A 25,865-nucleotide genomic window follows, 5' to 3' on the forward strand; every position below is an offset into this window, starting at 1 on the left:
AGCATAATAATAACATCTGAAGATTGTGAAAAGCTAGACAGGTATATTCTGGCCCAGAGGGGTATAGTCTGGCCTAGGCTATTTAATATCCCCGGGTTAATTTGGCTTGTTACACCTGGTCCAACGGAACTTTAGCCATATTCCCTATAAAGGGATTTAGCTGATTTTAACCTGCTGTAGAGCCGACTACGAGGCTCTTTCTATATCTTCATTTTACCTGGAGAAATGGCGACATGTTATTCTACTTAGGTGCAAAACACCTTTTATCTGCATCTGTCTATCAGCAGGATTCAGATAAAGTTGTGAAGTCAGTTCTTCCTTAAAGGTGCATTATGCAACTTTTTATGCAACTTGTGCGGGTTTGACCTTGTGGCTGTACAAGAAAAGATAAGATAGCCTTTATTTATCTCATAATGGAGAAATGTAATGGTCAGCATGGGGCCTTTACTGCTCCAGGATAAATTGTTTTGGAGGTTTTCTGGTTCAGCTGTGAAAACCTTACAGACAATTGATCCTGGAGTGTCATAGAGACCACTGTGATGGAAAGTGAATGCCCCATGCTGACCGCTCATACAGCCACTGGGTAAATACAAGGGCAAATTCACACAAACATCAACTTCTTTTTCAGATCAAAAGTTGCATAATGCGCCTTTAAGATGTGCTTTCTTCTTCCAGTGTATCCATGTGTAACTGTGAAGACTGCAATGAACAAACAAGAAAGACAGGGCGATCATTTAAAAATGTAATGTTTTATTTCCGTTATTACAAAAGGCACCGAAAACAGGCATCGTCATGTCATCAAAGTTATTCTCACACAAAATAATGATAGCACCAAAAAAATATATTCATCATTTAGTTCCCCAGTGTTTTTAAATAGGCACGAGTTTACACAGCAGTGCTCAGCGGCGTCCTCTTCAAAATAAAAGTCTGCAGGCATAATAGTACGAGAGGCTAACATAAGGCGTACGTCAAAGTAAAATATAAAAAAAAAAGTGGGAAAAAAAATCATCATCACCATAATAAAAATCAAGAGAAAATGTGGCGTCTTTGGGTGGATTAAGGCGAAAATGTGCTTATCGTCACAAATATACAGTTTCCAAAATGTACAATCACAAAGTAAAAGGACGTTTTGATTTGAAACCAATGAGTTAAATAGAGACAGAGGTTAAGGAAAGACTGTTCAGGGAGATGGAGGTGTAATAATGTTGAGTGGAAGTCAAGAGAAGAGAAAGCAAAATTTAAAAAAAGCTAAATTCTCAAAAAAGCTAAATTCAGCATTCATTATTTGGCATTTTTAAAAGATCAAACTTGCCATTTCTCGACTTACTCTTCCCTCTTTCGATTCCCTTCAGGAACTATATGTAGTTCTGCAACTTTCACGTCCAACAACGCCATCTGCTGGAGTAAATGCCAAGCAAATAAAGGGAACAACTGTGAAACATTTCTGGAGTAACCGACTACACTCGAATAAAAGACAGGCTTAAATGAGATCACTTACTTAAAATCACTTGACTTAAAAGTGATAGTCTCTGAGTTAAAATGTTTTACAAATATAATAGATTTTATAAAAGTGAGCCTGAGTCTGAAATTCGAGGTAACATAAGTAATATCAAATAATACTAACTTCTCTAAAGTAACTCCCTTTGCTGATTTCAGACACTAATCAGAAACCGCGGGATACCACTTTGACCAATGAGACGAGCTCTCCCTATGACCCGGCCTGTCAGGACCAATCGGGGGAGAGGGGGCGGGAGCTTGATCGTTTCCTTTCCTCTCCTCATTTTTCAAACTAGGAGTGTCTTTCTGGTCCAAGAGGGGAGGAATGTGATTGTTTACTTTCACTCTATCTCTCCTCACTTTGCAAACTTACAGACTATCACTTTAATGACCTTTCTGTTTAATTTGTGTCGGTTTGAACTAATCTAAGATCAAATAAAAATGCTAATGCTAATGTGGTAGGTCTGACGTACACATGGCCAAAAGTCTTTAAGTTTCTGATTTAGGTGTGGTACTGAGGGAAAAAACGGACGCCTAAACACAGAGCTTGGGTAAAACGGGGACAAATCCAATGGGATACAAGACAGAGGGCTCAAAACTGGGACTGTCCCGGGTAAACTGGGACATCTGGTCACCTTAATGTTTTTAGATGCATTTTTCACTGATAAAAAAACACCGGCAATGGAATAAATCCTTGTCCTCTAATCGATTTCTTTGGAAAAACGTTACCCAGTGTGGCTTTAAACTTAAATGAGTCCCTGTTTAGTCTTAGCTAAGGCCTATTTTTCACTCGTTCGGTCCTGCCCGCTTGTCAAACTTCATTTTCTTAATAATATCCGATATTGCCGGCACTCCCCATTGACTTCCATTCAAAATCCAACACAAACATTTCCCGTAGAAGTCTTCGCGCAATCCCTCTCCACAAAAATGGCACTTACATCGGCAGCTGTTGAGCACAAGCACAAAAAACAACGAAATTGCTAATTCATGACCGTACAAATGACTCGGAGTAAGGCAAAACTCGGTGATAGAACGCAGTACACATTTCATAATCTCCGAGTACGATACAGTTTTTTTCTTTTTTCGGGAGAGTGGGTCGAAAAGGCTAATGCATGAGAAAGCTAACGTCATGACATAATTGCACTTGGGAAAAAACTTGATTCAATCCATTTCAGTGGCTACACTTAGCGCTCGTCCAGTGTTTCGCTAAAAGGGGAAACCTTTACTTTTCGGTGGCAGTTTCTCTACAGTAGAAATGACTTGAAAAGTGCTTGGTTTCCAGTGAATGGACTAGCAGCAGGTTTTTACACGGACACAGAATGGAAAAAATAAACACTGAGTTAGAATCTAGCAGAGTGGCGGCCATTTTGGGTCAAAATGGCCCTATTTGCTAAACAATTGTTCAACTAAAACAAATAATTTAACTTAATGACTGTTTATGTTGACACTGGCACATGTTTACTTACTTACCAAAATTGACGAAATAATAAGAAACCGGAATATTAAAAACCCACGATAATAACAGGGAAACTGGAGAACATGAGCAATCTGACATGTTTGCCGAGCTAGCATAACAAAGCTAGCTCTAGCATGTACACTTTCCCTTTCTTTAGCTCTCATTGCTTTATAACGTCATTTTAAAACCCAAATGATGGTGCTTTCCATGTAAGCATTGACTTTACACACAAGTTTGAATCCTTTTTATCTCTTTAAAAGTAAATGCAAAAAAGTAAGTGGCTAATGCTAATTCGTGAAGCTAACCAACCGACTCGACGTGCGTTTTTCCATCCTGCGCCTTGTTGCTGAAGGCTTGTAAATGCTAAAAGGAAATTGTAAAATGTTCAAAATGCGGCGGCAACTGAGCGCTTTGTGGTTCCTGAGGTAAATACCCAGTTGCATATGATTGAAACACCATTCCCTTTGTGTTACAAAAATACATACAGACTTCCCTTTACATGAATAAAAATACCTCTCTCTTTTGTTTTTTCGAAAGGTTTAAAGCAGATCTCAGAAACGTTTGGATCCTTAAAGAGTACAGTAATGTTTAAATCAAGGGTTTGTGGGGTGAATAAAAAAAAAAACGTCCCGCGTCTCGCTTTAATATCGCTGAAAACCACATGCGTGTATTGGCGTCGCCGATCAGTTACCGCAAAGTTTCGGTTAGCCACACAGCAGGCAACGGGTTTTATTTTATGTCATTGAAAGAGGCAGAAAAAGCTTTGCGAGGGGAAGGCAGGAATCAACGTGAAGTGAGAGTTAAGGCGAGACGCTGCAGGTTAATAGGGAAAAAAATTACATGTAGAGATATTTAACTTTGGCTGATAAAAATATGACAAAAAATGTATTATAGCGTCATCTTGGGGAGCCTTCAGGACACGGGGATGTAAAATATGTCAATATTTGTGAATGAACACGTGAGCTACTTCCTGGATATCTCCGCCAGCATCGTACGGGATAAGTTTTGTCTTTTTTTATACTCTGACATGAAAACTAAGATGTTGCGTGGAAAATCAATACTTTCACCTGCCGTGTCTCGCCATAAGATTGTGCTTTACACTGAAAGTAGGGGGTGCTACGAAGACAAAAAACCCCAACAAAGATTAAACAAGTTACTGAGCTCTGCCTTAAACCTCGGTACCATCATGGAGATTATTGTGGAGTTTCACCTCCAAATTCACTTGTTTGACTTTCATTTTCGCCGTGTCCTGATTGCGATTCAGCACGTTGACGTTCCTCACGGTGCAATGCCCGCTGCCGAAGTTCTTCTCCACGCTTTTGTCCAAGCACACCTCCACTTTGGTGTTGAGCGGGTACTCCTCCAGGGTCTTGGCCGCCTGCTTGGCTTTCTGCGCCTTCCTGCACCGCCTGAACACGAAACAGGCGGCTAAGAGGGCGAGCGCGAGGACGCTGACGGCCGCCACGCTCCCGCCGACCGATTTGCCCACGTGCGCGGTGTAGGAGGCCGACGGGATGATCTCGAGGCGCAGGGATTTCATGTTGGTGCCGTTCTTGACCGCGTCGCCTTCGTTGTCGTAGATGAGGGATTCGTCCAGCGTGAGTTTGCCCGAGCGGTCCACCAGGTCGCGCCTCGACCGGGGCTGGATCTGAGGCTCGGGCCTGGGCTGGATCTGGTAGGTGACGGAGCGCTGGACGCGGGGTCCCGTGCGAGAGTCCGGGGAGATGACGTAGATCACTTGAAGGTACCACTGGTGTCCTGCCTCCACCTGGAATTACAAGGTTGTAGGGTTGTCAAAAAAAATCGATTCCTTGATACTAAATCAATACTAAAAGTAGTATTGAAGTAGTACTATCCATTTGAGGGGGTCGTTACTTTCTGTTTCCTCTGGGCTGCGAACAGAGAGCGGCCCTTCCCCCTCAGAGCACAGCGGGAAAGAAACCGGCTGCACCCAAAAGTCAAACTAGAGCTAAAAGTACTTTCACTTTAACCCTGAAAATGGTAAAACTAAAAATTAGTATTGATACTTTAAAAGTAGCCGTTTGGTATCGATCCGCCCGTCCCTAATTATTACAGCTGTACCAGGTCGAAAGGAGCAGAGTTAGCGAGTGTTGCTAATGTTAGCTTATGGCCCATTCATTGCCTAGCCTAGCTGCGTCCATTTGCTAGCATGTATCAGTTAGCATTGGACATTAAGCCGTTTTTTCTCCTAAAAATTCTCAACAGTTACATGTTTCTGATCTGTACATGACTCATGAATATATTTAGAGGAATTTTAAAGGCCAGTTTTAAAATTGTTAACTCTGTTCTGCTCCTAAATGTGACAGCAGTGACGCTCCAGTGTAGTTAATAGATCTAGCATAATTTTAGCATTTGACTTTAATCAAAAAGAACAAATTAGACCATTTATAATAATATAATAATTTCTCAAGAACATACTAAAACCAAATGAACTATTATATTGTTGAGTGTTCTGTAATGGAGATAATACAGGGCAGATGGACTTTTTGTTGCTGTGGTAATGATAATTTTATTTTTTCAATACCGGCAGTACCTACTCTTTTTTTCCGATACCATACAGCAGGGGTAGGCAACGTTAGGCCCGGGGGCCAAAACCGGCCCTCCATCATCAAACTCTGGCCCGAGAGATGATATCGAGAAATATTATGATCCAAATCAGAGATCAAATGCCTGTTTAAGTACTCTAGAAATGTGAAAAAAATCATTAAAATGTCTTAGCAGAGCACCCTTTTAGGCCATAATCCTAAAAGAATACTCTTAAAATACTAAGAAATGATAAATCTACTTAAAATATTAAAAGATTAAACCTAAAGACTGAGTAGATTTGTTCTGGTATTAAAGCAGATAAAACCTATTCTTGCCAATGGAACAAGCACAAGTTTTTTCTTAATTCAGATTATTTATGTATAACTTCAAGTGGAAAAATGAATATTTTTTACAGTAAAAGTTAATGTGTTTGATTTCCAGTGGGATTTCTATTTGTTCCATTGGCATTGGTGTTTTTATCTGATCTTAGATTAGTTCAAACCGACTCAAATTTAACATAAGAAAAACTTTATTCAAGCGAATTTAGGTAATTTATCTAATCTTAAAATGGACATTGTACAACACTGGCATATGTAGAAAGTGATGCTTTACTCCAGTTGCTTCAATTGGATGGTCCGGCCCTTGGTCTTTTGACGATGAAGAAAACCGGCCCTCCACCGAGCAAACTTGCCCTACCCCTGCCATACAGGTATAACGGTACAGCAATTTCCGAGCTTGAGTTGACATGTCTCCCAAAGCGCTCCATACTCACTGGTGTGAAGCTGCCATTGCACAGTTGCCCTGGGGTCGACTGGCACAAGTGAGGCCGCCAATCTGCGCCACCGACCACCAACTGCAGTTTAGCGGGTTTGCGCTGACCCCTCGTTCATCCTCACCTTATAGAGAGCATCCACTTTCATCGTGAACCCGTCCACGCCAGGCATCGTGATCATAGAGTGCAGCTCCGGGATTTCCGACGCAAAGTGGGCCTCGAAGGGAACGTCATGGAAATACCCGTCACACACCTCCGGCTGCTTGCGATCCTGAAGAAGAAGAAACAGGACTTTTGATTTAAAACTTCCTGAATATTACAAAAGCAAAAGATAATAGAATGCTCTGTTTCTATATCGTCGCAAAGCAAAGTCCTCGGCGATACCACTTAATATGTAATAGTAACATGTACTGTCCCATACCAGCAGCAGGAAGCGGTACTTGAGGTGCTTGTTGGGTTGGATGCAGCCGTACTGTGGGCCCTCGTTGTACAGTGTCCCGGTGGGGTCAAAGAAAGGCACGTATCCGTCTCGTCCCGTGCATAGGTAGACCTTCTCCAGCTGAAGTCGGTACGCCGCGTTCAGGTTCTGATCCGGGTTCCACAGCACCCTGCCGTACAGCGTCTGACCTGAGGGGGGCGCCATGACACTAGGGGTTAGTGAAGTTGGCATTGGCAGGGGACCAGCCATGTCAGGAATTCATAATTTGAAGGAAGGAATTAGTAACACTGAATGATGACAGCAATCACTTTATTCACTAGTACGACGACTGTAAGGGCAAGGTTTGTTTGTGTCAGGATTGATTTTGCGACAAAAGCTGTCTTAAAGTGGACATGGAACCAAAAAGTAGACTTAAAAACCTTACTTTGGTGCCTCAACTTTGATATTTTACATTTTATAATTTGAAAGTGTATCTCTGTAAGAATTAAATGGCAACAATGAAATGCAGGTGAAAGAGCTGGCGAAAATCTGAACTGGAGCTCCTCCTGCTGGCAGCTATGGGAATCATTTTCTTAAAACATAACTTCCAGGTTGGATACAGCGTTGGATACTTTGAGCAAAGAACGGCTCAGAGTCGATAATGTTGGATTATGGGCTTTATTTTTTTGGTTTGAACAATGACACGAGTGGAATCAGGAAGTACAGAACGAGGCGCTGATGCCGTAGAAGAAGAAACAGCTACATTTAACAGCTTTGTCTGAGGATTAACTCAAAACTGTGTGAATGTTGTGAAATCTACTCCAAGCACAGCGGTTAGCACTTGTGCTTTAAAGCTGTAAGGTCCTAGGTTCGATCCCCGGCACATATTTTTGTAATGTGTTCATGTCTATGTATTTCTATTTACAAATACAAAGACATGACTCCCAAATCTCTAAATAAAAAAAATAACTATAACCCATGTTCTCCCTGTGTCTGCGTAGGTTCCCTCCGCATACTCCAGTTTTGCCTACTACCAAAAACATGCACAATAGGGAAGTTGAGTGAGAGTGTGTTTGAGAGTGCGAGTGTGGGACGACCGAAGGACATAAGCTCATGGCTACAATCTAGCATGTATTCATTAACACGCATTGTCCGGACCAAATAAACAAATACATAAATAAAACAAAATAAAAATGAACCTGGCACCAAATGCATCAAACTTTTCCCCGGTTTGTTCAACATTGGTGTCACGCTCGCAGTCCTATTCTAATCCAGGCTCTGATTCCGTCCTTGTTCTTGTGACTCACCCATAGAGAAAGCGCCCTTGTAGTCCATCTCGTCCACAGACACGTCGTTGACTCCCGGGTCCATGAGGAACACCTTGTCGTTGTTGCAGAGCTGAAACTCGGTGTTGAGGGAGTAGACCACAGGGACGGGACGGTTCGTCTGCTGGAAGGCGATCGGCACCAAGAACCTGGGACAAACACACGGGTTACCCCTGCGTGGCTTTCTTACCAATGACAAACTAAGGCTACGGTCAGACAGGTGTTCTTTTGAGTGTTTGTTCATATCACTAAATGCGACCTGTATGTGATCAAGTGTCTAAATAAAACACGGCTTGAATGTGTCGTCGATGTCTAATGGCAAATGCTGAAGATGGTGAAAGACTGTTGTGGAGGGAGGAGGTGGAGGAGCTGACCAGTGCAGGACACTATGCTCTGAAACAGGGACAAACCCAGGCAGTGGTGCACCATTTCATAGGATCGGAGGAGACTGAAGGCAGTTTTCCGGTTTCCCTGACCTCCAAAAACATGCTAAGACGTACTTCTCTGGAGCGTGAGCGGTGCAGGACAGAGGCTTGTCTCCCGGGTCGATCCACGGCTGAGTCGGCTGAACCGTACACGGGATCAGGAACACGGTGTACTCCCCGGAATAGTCCTTCCTGTTGGTGATACAAGAAGGACATTATTAGACACAAGCCACGCCGTCACTTTAGTAGACTGTGGGGATGCCCCCTCTCAGACGGACCTGCTGTAGGAGCTGGTGGCCCTCCACAGCTGATACGGCGAGTCGAAGCTCTGCGCGCTCCACAGCAGCTGCAGCTCGAACTCCATTCCCCCCAAATGATCGGGCGCCATCAGCCGGGACTTGTGCCCGGGCAGAGTGTGGTGCTGTGGCACAAACTGGCCTACAGGGGGGGTATGGACAGTTAACAAAGGGCAAACGAGAGGGTCTCATACTCGAGCGCCAAATGTTTTACCTCTGAACTTGGCGTGAGTCTTGAACTCGATGACCAGCCGCCCGTCGTCTCTGATGTAGATCCTGATGATCTGCAGCCGAGCCGAGAGCACGCTGTCCGTCTGGATCCCTGGAAGAACAACGTGATCAATCAATTTCACCATCATCTTTCTCCCAACAACTTTAAAGCCACATTTACACATTAACTGCAGGCCCAGATCTACAGGAGTGCAAAATGGTGCATCTATTTGCACACCTTTGTTGGTTTGTTCTGGAGCTGAAACTGTAAGTCAGGGGGGTCCAAACCTTTTCATCAAGTATAGTACACGGCCATTGAAGGTGTGCATTTAGGAAAGGCCTTTAACCGTGCCCCACACATTTATTTAGGCTTGGAGCCATAATGCCTCACAGCTAAGGCTTCAACTGTGTGAGATCATTAAACTTGGCAAGTAAAAAATGGCCATCTTGCGCAATGTGTGCCAATATTCTCTATGTACACGAGTGACCTGTGACTCTGAGTACGATCTCTGGAGGTAGCCGTGCTTCCTCCCTCACTATTTTCCCAATAAGGATCAGCAATGTCTTGCACAAACCACTGAACAGTTCAAGAAAACATCACGGACAGTGAGACACTGAAGGGGAATAACTAGGACATGTTAAAAACATTACGCTGGAAGTAAATACTTCACTGCAGAAAACACGTTTTTTTCTCAGAGCTAACGGCTAGTACCAAAAAACAACAACTAAAGACAAAAGACAGAATAATACATTTTTGAGTGACTTGCCACAAAATCAGAGCCATTTCATTTTTTGAACAAGACACCGCTACAAACCTATCGGGAAATAACAAGAGGAAGAGTAGCGCCTCTTGAGGATCCACTCGGAGTCACATGACGCTTGCGTGCTGATGGCCCATTCAACAAGAAGCCCAGGGGCATGCTGGGACTTTATTTCGGCCCGGAAACTTAATTATTTAGACTGGCCCATGATGGTTCTATAGAGTGTAGCGCAACCATAGTGCGTAACCAGAAAATGCAGGTTCAAATACTTCTCACATGGGCTGCTGCTCTCACAGTCAATGATGCAACTCCTCAGTCAGCACCAAGTTATGGAAAAAACAAATATATTATTCATCCGCTTTTTCTACAATGAACGCTCATACCTTTCACCTGCTCTTTTCTGTTCCCTTCTTTCCACTTAAACCCCTCTGAGTGAATTAGATGAATAGATTTACATGACAATCACACGTGTGTTACTTCATCTGGAAGAGCAGCCCAGGCTCCTGCTGCAGTAATGGCTTTAGGCTTTAATCTGACGACCAAAAGCACCACGGCCCAACGGGAAACCCAGCAGGCCTTTGAAGAAGCCTGAGGGCCACTGAAAACAAAGGGCCTCGTTTGGACACCCTTGCTGTATTGTGTGAAGATTACCAATGGATAGTCAAAAACTGTAGCAACACCACACGCTGGTATTACTCTGATTACAGCTCAACTCTGCACTACATGAAGTAGTACAATGACCTGACCTATATTAACATGTGTTAGCAAAGGAACTGTTTGAATCATCCATCTGCTGTGAAAATACGATAAATATACGATAAAGTCAGCACAGACCTGTTCTCCAGAGCACGGTGTCGTAGAAGAAGGAGAACTCCATCTCAGTGTGGTGTTCGAGGGAGGCCCAGCCGCGAGGAGCCGTGACGTAGATGTAAGAAACGTAGAGCGGCACCTGCACCGTCAGGAACGACTGGGCGGAGTCACGCACCTGGAAACATCACACACTGTTAGCGACATATAACACATGTGTTTATGGGCTTCATATAATCATTTGAACATCTGGTCTTTGACTTATGTTGATGTTAAATTCAGAGTTATATCGAAGAATGAGAAAAAGCAGTTTGCAGTGAATTATTTCATTATTACCAGTGTGAATTTTGACAAAATATTTTAATTTAGTTTTAGTCTTTTGACGAAAATGCAGTTTAGTCAAAATTTAATCAAATAATTGTCTTCTTTTAGTCTCGTTTTGGTCGACTAAAACGGCATGTACATTTAGTCAACTACATTTTACTCAACTTTGCATTTATAATATTTATTATAATTTAATCCTGTTCCAAGAGCTGTTCCCTTGGCTGTGAAGTTAAATGATTTGAGGCTCTTTTAAACTGTCTATGGAAGTTTGGATGATTTTTGTCTCTTTTTCATTTTTATTTAGTCCAATTTTTATCTGCAAAAATATTACTTTGACGACATATTTTAGTTGATAAAATTAACACAACATTTGGTTTTACTAAACCTGCTTTTATTGTACTCCTATAAAAACTTGAATTCTCTCAAGGACTCATTAAAACTATGTAAATCCAAAAAGGCAGTACCTTTGGTGAAATATTGTCAAGTCTTTAAGACTTGAAAGTTTGGAGTTTCTCGGAGATATTGAAAAGCTCATTTTGAGAAAACAGGAACGAAAGCTTGTAATGTGTGCGCAAGCATATGTCCTCACTGTCTTTGGCAGATGCCGCCTTCCAAAAATAAAATGACCATATTTGGACTACAAAGTCTTGTCGGGGGGATTCGGTGCATTACTTGGATACAAACATGTCAGTATTTGTGAATGGATGCACGTGGGAAACAAGGCAGAGCGGCCATGTTGTGGAGATTTCAGACAAAATCGAAAGCACAAATTGACAAAAGTGTGAGTTTGAAAACTCGTGAAAAATATCTAAGCTATCTACTGCATCGACTTAAAGTCGAGTTAAATTTTTCTCTTCTCCCCTAAATAACCCTCCTTGTGTTTGTCACCTGGAAGTCGGCCGTCACTGATCCGCCGCACACGTCGATCAGCTCCGTCATGTCGTAGAATGCGTCGAACGTCCAGATGCAGTTCTTGAGGTTCAGGTGCTTGTACAGCTGGAGAGTCTTGCGCTCGCGAACGCTCGGATTGAACTGGTACGGCCTGTCGAACCCGGGGCCCAGCGAGATGCTGTCGAACTGGACGTCATCGAGGAAACCAGAGTCTGAGGAGGAAGATCGAGGAGTGAGAAAACAAATACCACGGTGAGAAATGACGCGGCTGGTATTTACCGGTGATGCCTTTTAGGTCGGTGAGCGTGACCAGGTTGGAGCAGACGTGCTGCTGCCTGTAGATGGACTCGGACAGAAGGAAGTGCAGGTTGTGGAGGGGCAGAGTGGACACTAGGGGCAGCATCCCGTCCTGGTGGGGGATCTGCACCGAGATGTGGATCCTACAACAAAGAAGACGAGAGTTTGGTGGAGTTTGGCTTTTACTTCCATACACTGCTTCACTTCCCTCTGATGCAGCAGAGAAGTCCGGACCTCGTACCACATTTTGTTTCTTGGTGTGGGGCACTGTTTATTTTGTTCTTCAGTATATTGTTAAAGCAGACATTTTGTGAAAACAGATCCCAGACTCGGTAAGTATTTACTGTCATTGTTTGCAAATCAAAAAAGGGCATTTAGGTTATTTAACGGTAAGTAGGAAAACTATTATGAGTAAAATATAAGGTTCAACCTACTTCTGTTAATTGATGAATTATTATAATTAGATTAAACTACGGTGACCAAATGTACCACTTTACCCGGGACAGTCCCAGTGATTTTTAAGTACCACGTCTCAATACATTTCACCAAAACCATTGATTTGTCACAATTTTACTCAGTCTTTGCCCCAGTTGTCCCATTTGTTGGCCAATGTAGTCCCCAAAATAACACACTTCCATTGAAAAATTGCTGTTTTTGTGTGAAAGTCAATTACAAGTATAAAGTAGTCACAAATCTAAATTCTAGCATCTCCTCAATGCAGACTGGTGCATGTCATGAGACATTAACAGTTTTGCCGTTCATCGTGGGAAAAGACAGCTTGGATTTGGAACCCCTGCGACATATTACCAAATTATGTCCCAGTCTTTAAATTGGTCACCCTGGATTAAACGCACTTTTGAAATATGATTAAGCACGATTAACTGCAGCTCATTTTAAGTACATTGTCTACCCCTAAAAAAGTCACCCGACTGCAGCACGCATTTGCCGTTGTTCCAAAAAACTTCTGCAATGTCAAAAGATCCAGTGTCGCATACATTTTTTTCACCAAGATTGATGAAGGGAGAGTGTGACCACTGCATTAAGCCTTGACATAAAACACTCAAATTTAAAGCTCGCTGACCTGTTGGGGTGCTCCTTGTGCTTCACATCCAGGTATTTGAGCGTGGCGATGAAGGACTGTGCCTGGAAGCCCCGCGCGGTCCCGGTGGTCACGGGGGTGTGGCAGATGGCACCATCTGTCCCGATGGTGGCGATGTTGCTCCTCAGAGGCGTCCCCAAATGACCGGCTTTGTCCCGGGCCTGGGCCACGCAGCGCACGTGGAACCGGCGGGAAAAGTAGATGCTGTCCAACACCTGGGAAGGAAAGAGAAAAGTGTTTTTGTACAGGATCAATGCGGTTTTAGCCTGTTTTCAAATAGATCTAAACTTATTTGGAAGATATTTTATGAGGTGTTTTTTCCTAGGAGTTCCTAGGAGACATTCGCTCACCATATGGTTGATGCTGGTGTACGGTGTGGTGTCGGTCACCGTCTCGAAAGGCGATCTGGCCCCGTTGGTGTCGGTCGGAGCTGCGACCTCCCACGAGAAGTGCACTTTGCTCTGGTTAATGCCCGCCTCGTCGCAGCGCTCCTTCATCACAGAGTACCTCGGGTGGTGGGGGTCGCAGGGAGTGACGCAAACTAGCGGGTACCCAGGTGAGGGGGACTTCTTACTGCCTTCTTTGGTCACCTCTGCCACATGGTCGTAGTCCGCCAACGACACCAACTAAAGAACGGATGGTAAACAAAGGTTCCAAAATCACACTTTGTTAATGAACATTAACAAAGTGTTTGTACAAGTTATACAAGCAATTTGTTCATGACACTGATTTAACTAAAAATATATATTTGAGTAAGCATAGACAAAGGTTCTTGAGCAGTCACCTGTACTCATTATACAAAAAATATCTCCTTTCTCTCCCTACATGCCATTGAGAGCATAAACACAATGGGTCAGAGCATTGACCCTTGTGGCACGCCACAACGAACTCTGGAACACAGGATATTGGTTTCCATCAGAGGTCAGTATCTAAGTAAACTGACTTTTATGCAGAGGTTTTAGAAGCTATGCTTCATTTAAGTAGTCTTTTTGTTGAGAACTCATGACTTTTACTCAACTACATTGGAAAAAATATACAATACTTTATACTATAAAAAGACTTATATACTTATATACTTATATATTTTTTTGTAACTCTGTACTATGTTACCTCCAACACTGCTTCTGATGTAGTAACAAATGCAATGTGTGAAATTGTGGAAATAAACTAAACTAAACTAAACTAAACTGAACTGAACTGAACTGAACTGATCAAAACATTCAGGCCATATTTTAATGTTTAGAAGTCACAATAAACCAGCAACCAGTTGCCTGGGTCGCAGCAAGAGTACTCACGATGGGAGGGGCTGGCAGGATGAGGCTGCCCGCTGCCTCCTGGTCCAGGATGGTGACTGTTGCCACGGCGATGTCTCCAAGCACCGCCTCCACTGGGTCGTCGGGGCCAAGGACCAGCGTTAACGACTCGTGCCACTCTCTGTCCTCGTTCGACAAGATTTCCACCTTAAAGATGATGTGGTCCATGCCTGAAAAGAAAAGGTTGTATTTTTAGAAATAATCTGATCTCTAAATGCTGTGGTTTATACTTAGGTAGAAGGATGCTGGGGTTAGACCTATAGTAAGATAGGACGTTGCGGTAGTAATCCATTGGAACAAATGTCCAGCTCTGGCGGTCATGTTCTCATTGTCTATTGTACAAAAGCACTCATATAAACTATTAAGAGACTAATTATTTGATCTTAAGATTTGTTTTTTAGGTATCAGTTCTCAATCTGACTTCCATGTTTGGCAACACAAATGGACAAAAGATTTTTGAGTTTTTCTCATGAAAGTCAATATTTTCACTATCATTTTGATTATTATTAAATAAAAAAGTATAAATCAATGATGAATATGTCTATACAGTGTGTTTATGCAAAGATACTGCAATCAGACAATTTATATTTAAAGTGGACATGACATGCATACGAAGCTTAAAAATAGACTTAAAAACCTTATTTTGGTGCCTCAGCTTTGATATTTTATGTTTTATCATTTGAAAATAAGTTTCTGTACGAATTAAATGGTAACAATAACATGCAAGTGAAAGAGCTGGAGGATCCTCCTGCTGGCAGCATTTTCTAAAATAATTACTTCCTGGTTGGATACGGTGTGTGATCAACACGATGAGCACAGAACGGCTCAGAGTCGATAATGTTGGATTATGGGCTTTAAAAATGTGGAGGACAGTTTTTGGGTTTGAACAATGACACAAGTACGGAGGCCAGAACGAGGCGCTGACGCTGTAGAAGAAGAAACAACTACATTAAACAGCTTTGTCCGACGATTAACTCAAAACTGTGTGAATGTTGTGAAATACTACTCCAGGTCAGTCTTTGACGAGGGAACAACGTTACAACATCAAGAAAGTATCAGATTTTTAACTTTTTGATATGGAATTTCCTGCTTCTTAAAGTTCAATTAGAATTTGGCTAACATGACAATGGCAAAAAGGCCACCACATTTTCAGCAATGGCTTGGATTGTCTTAGATCTAAAGTTTTATTGCAGATAGGTGAGTTAGAAGATGAAGTTAGTTGATGTGAGAGCAGAGGCTTGAGCACTGCACTGATGACCTGAAATAAAAATAAATAAAAACAATAATAAATAGTGAAGTAAATGAAATCTGATCCTTCCTGACCTGGGGTGAAGCGGAGCACTCGGCTGTTGGGGTTGTAGTCCACTCCGGACTGGGCCGATCCGTCCCGGGTGCTGCAGCGGATCTTGGAGGTCCGGTCTAGGTCTCCCCTCCGCACCACTTTGATGTTGAGAACTTCGACGCCGTCTGGACCCGCAGGCTCCCTCACCTGGTACGACGCCTGCTCAAACTCGATTGTGGGGGCTGGGGACGAGTAGCATCAAGTCAGAGATTTAACAAGAGACTCTTTGTTTGCTCTCAACATATCACTCACTTGGAAACAAATATATTACCTATATTTCACAATAAGGCATTTAATCATTGCACTGATTCAGTGTTTCTCCATAGATCTATTCGAGAACTTCAAGTGTGACTTTCTCAAAATGTATGTCTGCACTTAAATAGCTATAGGCAACATCTAAACGAGAAAACAAAATATGCTGATGATATGTTTTTACCCTATACATGCGTTTCAAATGACATCACGCATAGTTCCGTCAGCAATTTTGAATACTGAAGTAGCATTATGCAGTGCTACAACATGTAACAATGGCTGTATCCGAATGTCCACACTATTCCCTATATAGTCGACTATATAGTGCGGGCCTATGTAGAGAATGAGGGGTTAGGGAATAGTGTGGACATTCGGATACAGCCAATATCTCTACTCAGGATGAAAATGAAAGACAACTGATTGACAGTGGCATTTTTATGTACTCGTAGTCATTGCTCAAGAAGATAACAGTTAAAATATATATATATATATATATATATATATATATATATATATATATATATATATATATATATATATATATATATATATATATATATATATATAACCAGCAAAGTGGCACAGATGTAGCACTTCTGTTGGTTACTAAAGATCTGCTTCACTCCACAGTTTAAATTCGCACATCAAAGAGGATTTCTCTGTCATGTCAACAGAGTCTCAGTCTGATTGAGTGTTTAAGCTGCTCAAGACGTTAGCATGCTACCGGTTAGCAACTGTTAACCGTTGACAGTTGATTCAATCAACTGTCAACTGTCAATGTTGAAATACTGCATAATTGTACTTCGGTATTCAAAATGGCCACCATAACAACAAAAGTCACATGACTGAAAGGCATTCAACAAAACACAGCTGATTTTGAGTGGCCTTTATAGATAAAAATGCACTGTATGTTGGAAGTAATAAAATAAAAAAGACTTCTGTGCGCTTTCTAACCCAACCCACCTGCACTTGAAGTTTGCTGTATATTTGAGGTACCTAACCCAACCCACCTGCACTCGAAGTTTCCTGTATATTTGAGGTACCTGACCTGCCCATTTCATTATATGCACTCATCCAATACGCGGGTATCAGGTTGGCCCTGCCCTCACTGTTAGGTACACAAATGAGTGCATATAATGAAATGGCTAAAAGTTAGACAGTGGTGTCTCGTACCGTCCTCGTCGTTGGAGATGATGATCGTGGCCACGTCGCTGATCCCCACCATGGCCCCGCTCCAGTGCTCGCCCTGAGGAGAGCCCAGGTGAACCTGCAGCTCCTCCTCCGGCTCAAACACAGAGTCGTCGACGATGTGGAGAGTGCAGTTTTTCACCTGCAAAGAACAGACGCGTAAAAGTCGTCTTCCTCATGTTCATATCTAAACCCAAAAGCAGCGGAGAGTATCGTACCCGCTCTCCTTTGAGGAAGGTGATCCTGGACTCGTCCGTGTTGGGCCGCTCCTCGAAGTCGTCCATGACGGCGGCGGACATGGTGCGGGTGAAACAGCGCACAGACGATTTAAAGGACAGGTCTCCGCTCCGGACGATGGGCAAGTGCAACATGGAGTCCCGCTCCTTCACGGTGTACGACGTCTTCTCGAACTGCATACTCGGGACTGAGGAGGAAACAACACAGTGCTTATCCTACCAAGATGTCGCTTAAGTTATCTGAGCACATTTCAATTGTCTTTCGATGGGAGTGGGTAGCTTTACGAAGTGGGGTGTTTGTGTTTCGCTGCTTTGCTGTTAAACAGTCCAGACCACTATGGGAGTGACCCACGGGTGGCGCTATGTGGCTATGTTCAAGCTGTTGGGCCCAGAGTCTGTTACTTAAGAATGGACACATCATAGCCTCCCTCTTCCTGAAGCTGTAAGGAAACGTGGCTCAGGACTTTCCATTTAAACTTTTTTTCTTCTTAATTAAAAAAAAAAAAGGAACAAAAAAAACCTCCTTGAAATTTGTGCGTATTTGAGTGTAAGAGTGGTCAGCATGGCGCCTTTACTCTCAATCACAGTGGCTTCTACAATGATCCAGGTTCAACCGTTTTGTAGGTTTTCTGGTGAGAGGGTCTGACAGCAGAGGGTCCAACCAGAAACTCTCAAAAAACAATTGATTCTTGAGCATCTTGAGGCCACTCTGATGGACAGTAAAGGCGCCATAACCACATACGGCCATTGGGTCAAAGCTGAATGTGGAGCGGCTTGGACCCTCCTTAGAACCCGAACGCTTCGGTTTTGGTTGTGGAAACATCGGCCAAAGGCTTAGTCCCGTCCTTGCCCTTGTCGAAATGGGGGCATAACATACGTACTGTCCTGGGTGGAGTCCTCGATGACCACGTTGGCCTCGTACGGCTCCTGTAACACTGCCCCCTGTGGAGAGCTCAGGAACACCACGAACGACTCTGCGCCCTCGATCACGGGAGACTGGAGGTCGTCCATGATGGTCAAACTGCACGTCTGCAAAAGGAGAGCTTAAGACATGGAACACTGAGCATCTTTCCCCCGTGTGTGTCACTCGGGACAGAAGCCTCACCTCCAGAGTTTTCCCTGGTTTGAACTGGACTTTCTTGGAGCTGGGGATGTAGTCGACTCCGGGGCTGGCGGAGGGCGGGTCCGAGGGGCGAGTGGCGCACCACACGGAGGCGAGGGAGGACAGGTCGCTGCCCTGACGCAGCACAGTGATCTCTATCGTACCTGGAATGTCAAAAAGACACTCTTACATCAATGTTTACATTCATGTCTACACACCATGGACAAGTCATAAACATGAACTTTCCCATTGTGACCACACTCTCAGTCTGACAGGGTTACAAGCCTTTCATGATACTTTTGAGAACTGTTAGCAAAGGTTTAAGGGTGTTTTCACACACTAATAACATGTACAATAGATTCCCCTCTGGTGCCAGGACTCCCCTGAAAAAGAGATTCTTAACCCTCGTGTGGCCTTCGCGGGTCTTTTTGACCCGCTGTCATGTTCCGGGCATTTGGATGCAAGGTGACACAAGGGGGCGCCCTTCCAACCTTCTCAGTGTAAATGTGAGTTGACTTTCTTCAGAGTGAGACTTTAGGTCAGACACCATGAGTGACAGTAACATGACGCTAAATACAGTGAGCTCTTTGTTTCCAGTAAAAAGGCTGAGGCCTCATTGCTCTTCAGTCACAGACTGAGAAGTGAAGAAGGAAGTCATGGAGCTTCTGCTTTAGACAGAACTTCAGACTTCTGCTGCATGTAAGAGTCATATTATATCATATCAAATGTTGTAATCTGTAAAGCACTTTTGATAGCTTTCGGTATGAAAAGCGCTTTATAAATATTGATTGATCATATTCTGAAACTCAAATCTGTAGTAAAAACATAATATATGGAAATAATTATTACAATTACAAAAAGAAAATATAATAATAAAGAAAACATATTTGAAAATCATGTATCTAATCCAAAAAAATGTTTTATTTACTCTCATTCTAAAAAAAAAAATACAAAAAAAAACCCCAAACAAACTGTAACCATTTGTATCTGCTGTAGAGTCATGTTTGTCCCAGTTCCTCTGAGTCGTGGTGGGTCATGGTGGACCATGACAGATGTGGACAGGACTGTGGTAGATCTACTTTTACTTTGGAGAAAATAGTTACTATAGTAACTGTTGAAGAAATGAACCTCATGAGTCAGTCCTGCTGCACCACGACTCAGAGGAACTGGGACAAACATGACTTTACAGCAGATACACATGGTTAGGGTTTGTTTGGGTTTTCTTTTTTAGAATGAGAGTAAATTTAAAAAAAAAACATTTTTTTTTTTAATTAGATACAACATTTTTGTAATTATTTTCCCTATATTATGTTTTTACTACATATTTGTGTTTCAGAATATGAATCAATCAAACTTTATTTATAAAGCGCTTTTCATACCAAAAGGTATCACAAAGTGCTTTACAGATTACAACATTTGATTTGATGTAATATGACTCTTACATGCAGCAGAAGTGTGAAGTTCCGTCTATAGCAGAAGCTCCATGACTTCCTTCTTCACTTCTCAGTCTGTGACTGAAGAGCAATGAGGCCTCAGCCTTTTTACTGGAAACAAAGAGCTCACTGTATTTAGCCTCATGTTACTGTCACTCATGGTGTCTGACCTAAAGTCTAACTCTGAAGAAAGTCAACTCATTTACACTGAGAAGGTTGGAAGGGCGCCCCCTTGTGTCACCTTGCATCCAAATGCCCGGAACATGACAGCGGGTCAAAAAGACCCGCGAAGGCGACACGAGGGTTAATCTCAGTGGGACTATCCTGGTTAAATAAAGGTCAATAAATAAATAAATAAATGGTGATATTTTACTTAACAACATTGTATTTGTATTTCTCATATTGTTTTGTTTCACAATGTTTTTATTTCAGTTTCATTTTGTCTCGATTTTACGGTAAAGAACTTTGGTCACTCCAACGAAAGACGCTTCCATTTTATGTTTTTAAATGTTATTAATTATTTTGGGAACCTCAGAGCTTATATATATGTATATATTTTATTTGAAACAATGGCCCAATCTCAATTCTCTTTTCTACCCCTACCTCTTTCCCTACACCTTAAAGGAACAGGCCACCGTTTTTCAATGTTGAGATATGTTCCTACCTGAGCTTAGACGAGTTGATGCGTACCTGTCTGGTCTTGTGTGTACCTGTGGAAGAACGTGGTCGCTTCCACTGTTTGGAGCTAAAGGAATATGCTGGGAGAGGCCAAATGCTAACAACATCTTTGGTCGTTGTGTGTGACTGAGCGCACGCACAAAGACCAGACATGTACGCATCAACTCATCTAAGCTCAGGTAAGAACATATCTCAGTATGGAAAAACGGTGACCTGTTCCTTTAAAACAGAGGCCAAGGGCTAGGGCTGAAAAGACCGCCTGGGACAGCCCTCCATTTGTCTGCATCTACAACTACATTTTGGAATGGAAAGGACGCTTATTTTTATATTTTATCAATTAGAACACATTTAGATAAAAGGAAATGTAAAAAGCAAGCCTCTACTTGTCTCTGTAGGATCAGCAGGCTCTGTACTCGTTTGGGGCTCAAAGCACCGCTGCACGAGGAGACAAAGGGCACGGTTGATGATGTTTGTAAATTAATTTCGCAGCTTGTTTCCGTGTTTTGTCAAACTTCGCCTACTATTTCCCGCAAAACGGAAGGGAACGGCTCAGGGGGAGAATTGAGATTAGCCCAATGTCTTTGTAAAGAAAAGACAAAGAGGGAGAGTCTGGGCTGATCAGGATTGTTTTTGATGATTTGGATTTCCTTTCCCACCTGCGTCCTCGCTGAACGTGAAGGTGGCGTTGCCGAGGGAGACGGTGGAGGCGTCGTTGGGCCCGTCGATCACCACTTTGGCCGCGGGCACGTCGCCGAGCCGCGCGTTGTCGGAGGCGTCCGACAGCACCAGCTCGAACTCCTCCGACAGCTCGTACTCGCTGTCGTCGATGAGCTTCACGTCGCAGGTCGTCATGGAAACGCCGGGCCCCAGCACCACGCGGTTGTTGGCGTTCATGCCGCGCGTCTTGAAGTCCGAGCCCGACTCCAGGCCCGTGAGGCTGGAGCCCTGAGCTGATTTGGGCACGGTGTAGCAGAGCGCGGACACCGTGCTGGACGTGTCGCCTGGAGAAGAGACACATGTAGACAGGAAAGCTTCATTTATTGGAACAAAACGTGGCCAGATTGATCTCTGTTTCCAGCAGACTCACCCTTCCTCTCGACGGGCGCGTGTATGAACCCGGAGCTCTCGTTCACGTGGTAGGTTTTCTTGTCGAACTGCAGCGTGGGCTCGTCCTCCGTGTCGTTGATGTTGACCGTGGCCCTGGTGTTTTCTCCGAGCAGCGCGTACACGGGCATGCTCAGCTCCACGCGGAACCGCTCCGGCCCCTCGAACACCGCGTCGTCGTTTAGGATGATCGTGCAGACTTTGGTGTCCTCGCGCTCGTCAAACTGCACCTGAAGAAGTAGAAGAAGACTCATTTATGTCAGCTGGTTTTATAACAAGCTTCTCATCAAGCTACTTCAAGGTATTATCCTGTTTGTATAAGACAACTACTACTAGAACTAGAAAACAGAACTATGCTGGTAGAGAATGGTTCTCTTGCCTTCATAGTTGAATGATACATGAAAAGTGGGGCGTGCATAAGTATTCATACAACATTTTTCTGAGTGCATTAAATTGCCTTTACAAAATTCCTAATGACTGCAGAATGTTCACACCTTGGCCTAACCATTAAATAGAGGCCACCTGTGTGTAATCTACTCTCAGTATAATTTCAGCTGTTCTTTTAGGCCCTCAGAGCTGTGGTCGGAGTGTATTGGTCACTAAACAACATCATGAAGGTCAAGGAGCACCAGAGAGGTCAGGGATAAAGCTGTGGAAAAGTTTAAAGCAGTGTTAAGTTATACAAAGATTTCCCAAGATTTGAACATCTCACAGAGCAACTGTTCAATCCATCATTAGGAAATGGAAAGAGTAAAGCATCACTGCCAACTTACCAAGACACGGTCATCCGCCTAAAATAACAGACCAAACAAGGAGAGCACTGGTAAGAAATACAACCAAGTGCCCCAAGATAACTCTGGAGGAACTGTGAAGTCCTGCCGCTGAGCTGGGGGAATCTGTACATGGGACAACTATAAGTCGTACTCTACACAAATCTGGCCTTCATGAACGAGTGGAAGAAGAAAGCCATTATTGAAAGGAGGCCATAAGAAATCCAGTCTGAAGTTTGCTAGAAGTCATATGGAGGACACAGCTCCATGTGGAAGAAGGAGCTTTGGTCAGATGAGACAAAAATTGATTCTCTGAATTGAAATTTTTGGGCCAGATGCAAAACGTTATGTATAGAGCAAACCTGACACTGCTCATGGTCCTGAGTGCACCATCCCCAGTGTCAAATATACGGGGGGAGCATCATGCTGTGGGGCTGCTTTTCCTCAGCGGGGACTGGGGAGACTGTAAGAATAGTTGGGAAGATGGATGGAGCCAAATACAGGGACATTTTGGAGGAAAACCTGCTGGAGTCAGCAAGAGAACTGAGGCTGGGGCGGAGATTCACCTTCAGCAGGACAATGACCCGGAGCACAAAGCTAAATCTTCAATGGAATGGTTCAATAAAAACATATTAATGTGTTAGAATGGCCCAGTCAAAGTCCTGAACTAAATCCTATTGAAAATCTGTGGAAAGATCTGAAAACTGCTGTTCACAAACGCTCTCCTTCTAATGTGACAGAGCTTGAGTTGTTTTGTAAAGAGGAATGGGCTAAAATGTCAGTCTCTACATGTGCAAATCTTGTAGAGTCAAACCCCAAAAGACTTGTGCTGTTATTGCAGCAAAAGGGGGTTCCACAAAGTATTAATTCATGCTGTATGAATACTTATGCAAGCCCCACTTTTCGGTTTTCTATTTTTTGAAAAATAACAGAATCATGAATCATTTTGCTTTCCCTTCACAGTTGTCGGTTACTTGTGTGTGAACGTTCAGTAAAAAATTCAAAATAAAATCTTTATGTTTATGGTTGTAAACATGGCAAAATGTGCAAAAGTACAATAATAATAATACTTTCAGGAGGCACTGTATATTCCTCCACATCACATTGCAAATTGATCTGGTGGAGATCGCTCTGTTATTGCACCAAAAACTAACACACACTTCTCCCCCGTGTGTTAAACTAGCAAATAATTGCTTTTGAGAAAGGTCAACTGATAGCAGTCGTCTCTTGGAGTTACCTGCCCGGCGTACTCCACGTAGTCCTGTGTCCCGGGTTTGTTGCTGGAGGAGGATGACGAGGCGGTGTCCTGTTCGGTTCGACAGAGCACCACGGCGTACTGGTTCAGATTCCCCGTTCTCTTCACTGTGACCGACACTGTGCCCGCCTTCTCGCTCACGTTATAACTGCGGAAACACGTGACACAGCACATCAGACACCGCAGTGCAAGGGAACTCCCCTGTGGGACAAGTCAGTGCAAGGGAACTCCACTGTGGGACAAGTCAGTGCTGTACCTCTTGTGCTCGAAGCTGATGAGGGACCACTGAACATGGAAGACGTTGTCGGAGACCGTGTTGGGTTTGCTGTCCCTCACTGAGAACTGGAACAGGTCCATGGTCTCCTGAAGACTCTCCGTGTGCAGCACGTACCGGATCAGACCCAGGTTTATGTCGGCTAACGAGACAGAACCATTTTAGGATGGCACTTATTAAGGGTGAATTGGGAAAAAAACAATAAATGTACAGATATCATTCACGTGACATTCAAAAGAGATGAGTTGAGATGGTGAGCAACTGAAAATTCCATGGCGGTAACTAGAGGTCGGACGATATATCGGGCCGATATTTGGGGATTTTACAATATTGGCTATCAGCCGATTTAGTGCCAATATCTTTTTTTGCATTGGAAAGAGCAAAGTCTGTTGTCAGTTGTGATGGATTACAGATGGAGGATATAGGGATGTCACGGTTACCGGTGTAGCGGTAAACTCCGGTAAAAATGTTGACAATAATAATGACCGTCTTGTGTTTAAGAAAATATTTTACGGCGGTGGATTACTGCGCCCGCGGTTTAGGCAAAGTGAGCCTCATGAGCCGCCGTCTCATCTGCTGAACCTGCCACAGGCGCCTCTGTAGCTACAACCAAAACAAAACTTTCTCGAAGCTGGAATCATGTCCGAGACGACAGCGCAGGATCAGCCTCAGAGACCAAGCCTGAAGTCTGGACATGTTTTGTGTATTTTAAGAAAGCCGAAGGACAGTTGATAGAAAACAGTTTTCCTGTTTGCGGAACGTGCAGGAAAAAGTGTCTCTAAAGAGGCAGCAATACTTTGAACCTCTGACTCACCTGCGTGACCGTCTCCCACAGCTCTATTGCAGTAAGTTAACGTTAGCGTTTTAGCTGAAATGCTGATGTGGGACTTTGGGTTGAAGGAGAATGTAACCAGTCGCCCCATAGTGCGGCTGCAGCGCCACCGCCAGCATAAGCCATGTCCGGATACCTCCGCACGATGGCACAATGCGTTACGGGGCTCCCGGTGGCGGATTGCAATAGATTCACTCTCGCCGCAGTATTAGGAATTTAATAATGATCACTGTCTGATGGCATTTTCCCAAATCTGCAAAGCGAAAGCTCACTGGAAGGAAACAAACTGAGAACAATTTTCCTGATATAGACGGTTTATCTTGTTCAAAAATACTCTTCTTTTCATTTCTGGCGCTATAAATAGTACATGTAATACCTCGAAACGATCAACAACACATCGTTCTAGTTCCTTTACTTTGATGTGAAAAGTTGCACTTTTGAAAAGGCTTTGTCTGTATTTTTTTTTAAATGTTATAAGCACTGTTAAACTTTTTTGAAACTATTTCAGTTTGTGCAGGACTATCAATGCTTTCTGAACATAATTACACACATTAAAAAAAAAGAAACACAATAATACCAAGAACCGTGATAATTTTGGTCACAATAACTTCATACCGTGACAGCCCTAGGAGGATAGAACAATCGCTGGTAAAGCTGCCATGTTGGCGAGTACCTTGTGTGAAAGTGGAGATGGGGTTGCCAGGTTTGAGCTTGCTCTCCAGGAAGCCGTGCTTGGGTTCGGTGGTGACTTCGTAGACGAGCTGATCGTCGTCGGTGTCCGGGTCCATGGTCAGCAGCTCCTTCCGGCTGATCAGGTTTGTGGCCTGGAGCGACACAAGAGACAAAGAGTATTCATGGTTTTCTTCAGCTTGCCACTCGCTGCAGTCAAAATTTTACTTGAATTACCATAAACCGAGGGCACACAGAGCAGAAAGTAATCTAGATATTAGTAAAGCTTTGA

At 43.3% G+C, this 25,865-nt stretch overlaps 1 protein-coding gene across 1 annotated transcript in view; it reads right to left on the reverse strand.

The window, feature by feature from the left end:
* Nucleotides 1-3,945: 3,945 nt before the first annotated feature.
* The window catches only part of fras1 (Fraser extracellular matrix complex subunit 1), a 421,086-nt gene continuing 399,166 nt past the window's right edge, over nt 3,946-25,865 (reverse strand). The window contains exons 51-73 of the mRNA XM_079566634.1: nt 25,578-25,728; nt 24,055-24,214; nt 23,781-23,946; nt 21,757-22,003; nt 21,326-21,670; nt 18,562-18,722; nt 18,338-18,485; nt 17,439-17,644; nt 17,206-17,362; nt 15,762-15,962; nt 14,421-14,608; nt 13,476-13,751; nt 13,108-13,340; nt 12,009-12,169; nt 11,727-11,941; nt 10,542-10,692; nt 8,951-9,058; nt 8,719-8,878; nt 8,516-8,632; nt 7,998-8,164; nt 6,694-6,899; nt 6,397-6,543; nt 3,946-4,721 (exon numbers count right to left, since the gene is read on the reverse strand). Of these exons, the coding sequence (XP_079422760.1) occupies nt 4,122-4,721; nt 6,397-6,543; nt 6,694-6,899; nt 7,998-8,164; nt 8,516-8,632; nt 8,719-8,878; nt 8,951-9,058; nt 10,542-10,692; nt 11,727-11,941; nt 12,009-12,169; nt 13,108-13,340; nt 13,476-13,751; nt 14,421-14,608; nt 15,762-15,962; nt 17,206-17,362; nt 17,439-17,644; nt 18,338-18,485; nt 18,562-18,722; nt 21,326-21,670; nt 21,757-22,003; nt 23,781-23,946; nt 24,055-24,214; nt 25,578-25,728 (4,671 nt within the window). The 3' untranslated portion in view covers nt 3,946-4,121. The remainder of the gene's footprint in view (nt 4,722-6,396; nt 6,544-6,693; nt 6,900-7,997; nt 8,165-8,515; nt 8,633-8,718; nt 8,879-8,950; nt 9,059-10,541; nt 10,693-11,726; nt 11,942-12,008; nt 12,170-13,107; nt 13,341-13,475; nt 13,752-14,420; nt 14,609-15,761; nt 15,963-17,205; nt 17,363-17,438; nt 17,645-18,337; nt 18,486-18,561; nt 18,723-21,325; nt 21,671-21,756; nt 22,004-23,780; nt 23,947-24,054; nt 24,215-25,577; nt 25,729-25,865) is intronic.

This window comes from Gobius niger, assembly GCF_951799975.1.
Source record: "Gobius niger genome assembly, chromosome: 1".
Lineage (NCBI taxonomy): Eukaryota > Metazoa > Chordata > Actinopteri > Gobiiformes > Gobiidae > Gobius > Gobius niger.